This window comes from Solanum tuberosum, unplaced genomic scaffold (assembly GCF_000226075.1).
Source record: "Solanum tuberosum cultivar DM 1-3 516 R44 unplaced genomic scaffold, SolTub_3.0 scf00060, whole genome shotgun sequence".
Taxonomy (NCBI): Eukaryota; Viridiplantae; Streptophyta; class Magnoliopsida; order Solanales; family Solanaceae; genus Solanum; species Solanum tuberosum.
In genome coordinates this window covers 1,459,637-1,462,635 of record NW_006238985.1, presented here as the reverse complement: position 1 = coordinate 1,462,635, position 2,999 = coordinate 1,459,637, and the positions used below count along the sequence as shown (strand labels likewise).

Below are 2,999 nucleotides of genomic sequence, written 5' to 3'. Positions count from 1 at the left end.
GACGGCAAGGACTCTATCGGCGGTCTCCCTGACGGCGCGTCCGGCATTAACCGGAGACTGATTGTCATTACTCCGGCGGACGTGACGGAGAGCCTGGAGAAGCTTTGAAGAGTAGATCTGTTGCTCGGTATCAGTTCTCCACCTGGATTGATCAAGGCTTGTTTGTTGCTCAATTTCCCCAGCATCTCCAATTTTTCTTCTCTTTTTGCGCTTGGATTCTCGCGAGTGACTGGAGTTAACATCGGGATTCGAGACGGTTTGAGATGACGCCATCAGAAGGAACAATTTTCTGATGCAAAATTCGGAATGATTCTCGCGAATGGTACGTTTGCTTCTCTTCTGTAAATAGATGCAAACTGCAGAGAAAAAGACGATGAGATTCTTAAAACATGTTAAAGCTTTTCTGAAACTTATTCTGTGAGTAAATATGCTAAATAAGGTGAATCAGAAAGAACGCTTTTGTATCCGTACATAAACCTATACACATAAGGCAGTAGTAACATGATACTCCTCCTTTCACATAATGAATTGAAACTCTAATATTTCGATTCTCAGGAATCTCCGTTCAAACAAACAAAAAAAATAAATTGAAAATCAGCTCACAAACGAGAAACAGAAACTAAAGCACATAAAACAATACCTGAGTTGTGAGTTTGGCGGCGGTAGGTGGCGGAGGAGAGAAGGATTATGTAGAGAGAGGGAGAGAGAGAGAGATGGGGGAGAAGAGTTTGAAGGAAATGAGAGGGGGAAGAGGCGAGTTTTGTATTGAAAAAGCGCAAGGCGACAACCCACGCGTCCCTTGTTTATTGCTTTTCCCTTTTCTATTTTCTCTCTCTCATTTTCGTGCACCCAGCTTCTCTCTTCCCGCTCTTATTCTTCATTTTATTTTTTTCCTTTTTCCTACTCTATTTTTTTTTCTTCTAATTTAATAAGTACTACAATATTTAGATTTTTTCACAAATTAAATACTCCTAGAAAGTATTGGTATGATCCGTTACGTTACGTTACATTAACTATGTAACTTATATTTTATTGCTGATAGTGAATAGTGTTATATTAGGTCTTAGGCCTAACTCACACCCCAAAAACTAACTCAAAGGAAGGAGGATTGCCCAAGCCTTATAAGGAGGCCACCCATCTCATTAACCACCGATGTGGGACTTTTGTCATTCTTTAACACCCCAGCCAGCTCAAAGGAAGGAGGATTGCCCAAGCCTTATAAGGAGTCCACCCATCTCATTAACCGCCGATGTGGGACTTTTGTCATTCTTTAACACCCCAGCCAGCTCAAAGGAAGGAGGATTGCCCAAAGCCTTATAAGGAGTCCACCCATCGCATTAACCACCGATGTGGGACTTTTGTCATTCTTTAACAAATAGAAAACTAAAAGTAATACTATATTATTTTTTTGATTTTTTAAACTGAACAAGTAAAAGTAGACCGAAGGAGCAGTTGATAAAAAGGCATAAAAGTTTGACTCCTGTAATTGAATTACAGAAGAACATTGATACTTCCATTCCATCCGGTGAACTGTTTATTATTCTACCATATTTACTGTGTCATCACATGGATATATGACCAGAATAATTTATATACACCTGTCTGTAAGATGTGTGAATTGTCTGAAACATGTAACAACGTAATTTCATAAACCTGACACACACATTAGTAACTGATTTATAACTTGAACCCATAAACTATAACTCACACGAGAATAACTTAATTTATATTTACAACCAAGGATCCCTTCATTAATAAAAGAGAAGATTAATGGAGTACTAAATAATACTTATCTTGCCATCGTGAACTATTTTATTCTTAATATGTACTTTACTTTTGATGACCCGCCACTTTTTATTTTTTCCAAACGAAATACATTAACTTGAAATAAAAAGTCAATACACTCTTAGAAAAATTAAATAATGTGTTCTTTTAAAGTTCTAGAAGAAAACTATGTAGTGACACATCAATGATCAATCAAACAATGAGTTTAATTTGTTGGATGAAGGAAAAATCTAATTATTTGAATTAGTCTATCAACATTATCCACCTTGTACAATTGTACTTGTTTATAAAAAAACAAATAGTATAGTATATAATTGGAAATATAGAACCTCTATAGGGAGTAGGCATGTTAGTTGAATCACCTTATCTTGCTCACAAAGATAGAGTAAGCCTGAAAAAAAAAGTGATTAGGTCAACCTAATCCTTCATTTGGTGTAATGTAATTATAGTTTAAGAGACTTAAAGACCTTTGTTTGGTGACAAAACATATATGATTACAATCAATGTCACCTTCCTATAAGGAAATTAATGACCTTTTAATTAAGTTTATGCATTCTTTTTATCATTTGTGACCCATAAGAAACTATCAAACTTGATTTTTACCTTTCACCAAACAATGCCAAAAGATAGCCATCACTACAAAAAGAAGTAAAATATCAACTACTATACACAAGATTATCTGCGTCTCTTTGCCTATGTCAGACAAAACAGAAAATTCATTGAATCTATTTTGTTTTGATTGATGTGGGGAAAAAAAAAAGAGTTGTGGGGTGATTTATTGGTAAAGCTTTGAGACACCACGACATTATTACATGACCACAGAAAAAAAAAGTAGAATGTTTATATGTCTTAAATTTAAATCTAGATCACAAGTCTCATCCTTCACTTATTTTTGATATAATTCTATTAAGTCCCGAGTGGTTTTTATAATAAGTAGAACTAAAAAAGTGATTTAATTATGACCAAGTTTTTTTTTAAAAAATAAATCAAAAATAGACTTGATCAAGCATATATGTATGCATATAATTAATGACTTAGAACAAAGATACGATTGAAAGTTCAACTTCAAAAATAAAATTCGCAAGTTGATATTATTTATAGACATGCATTTTACTTTAAAAGATTGATCTTGAAGTTTTATGAATGAAAAACAATTTCTTTTAAAAAAAAATTTGATTTTTTCGCAATTGATAAACTCATCTTCCAAAACTAAC

General features: G+C 34.0%; 1 protein-coding gene across 2 annotated transcripts in view; it reads right to left on the bottom strand.

The window, feature by feature from the left end:
* Positions 1-884, bottom strand: part of LOC102584911 (transcription factor bHLH149) — a 1,654-nt gene extending 770 nt beyond the window's left edge. Inside the window, exons 1-2 of one of the 2 annotated variants that reach the window (XM_015307561.1) lie at positions 641-884; positions 10-356 (exon numbers count right to left, since the gene is read on the bottom strand). In XM_015307561.1, the coding sequence (XP_015163047.1) occupies positions 10-273 (264 nt within the window). In that variant the 5' untranslated portion in view covers positions 274-356; positions 641-884. The remainder of the gene's footprint in view (positions 1-9; positions 357-640) is intronic. The other variant, XM_006344716.2, reaches the window with a different exon arrangement.
* Between the last annotated feature and the right edge of the window lie 2,115 nt (positions 885-2,999).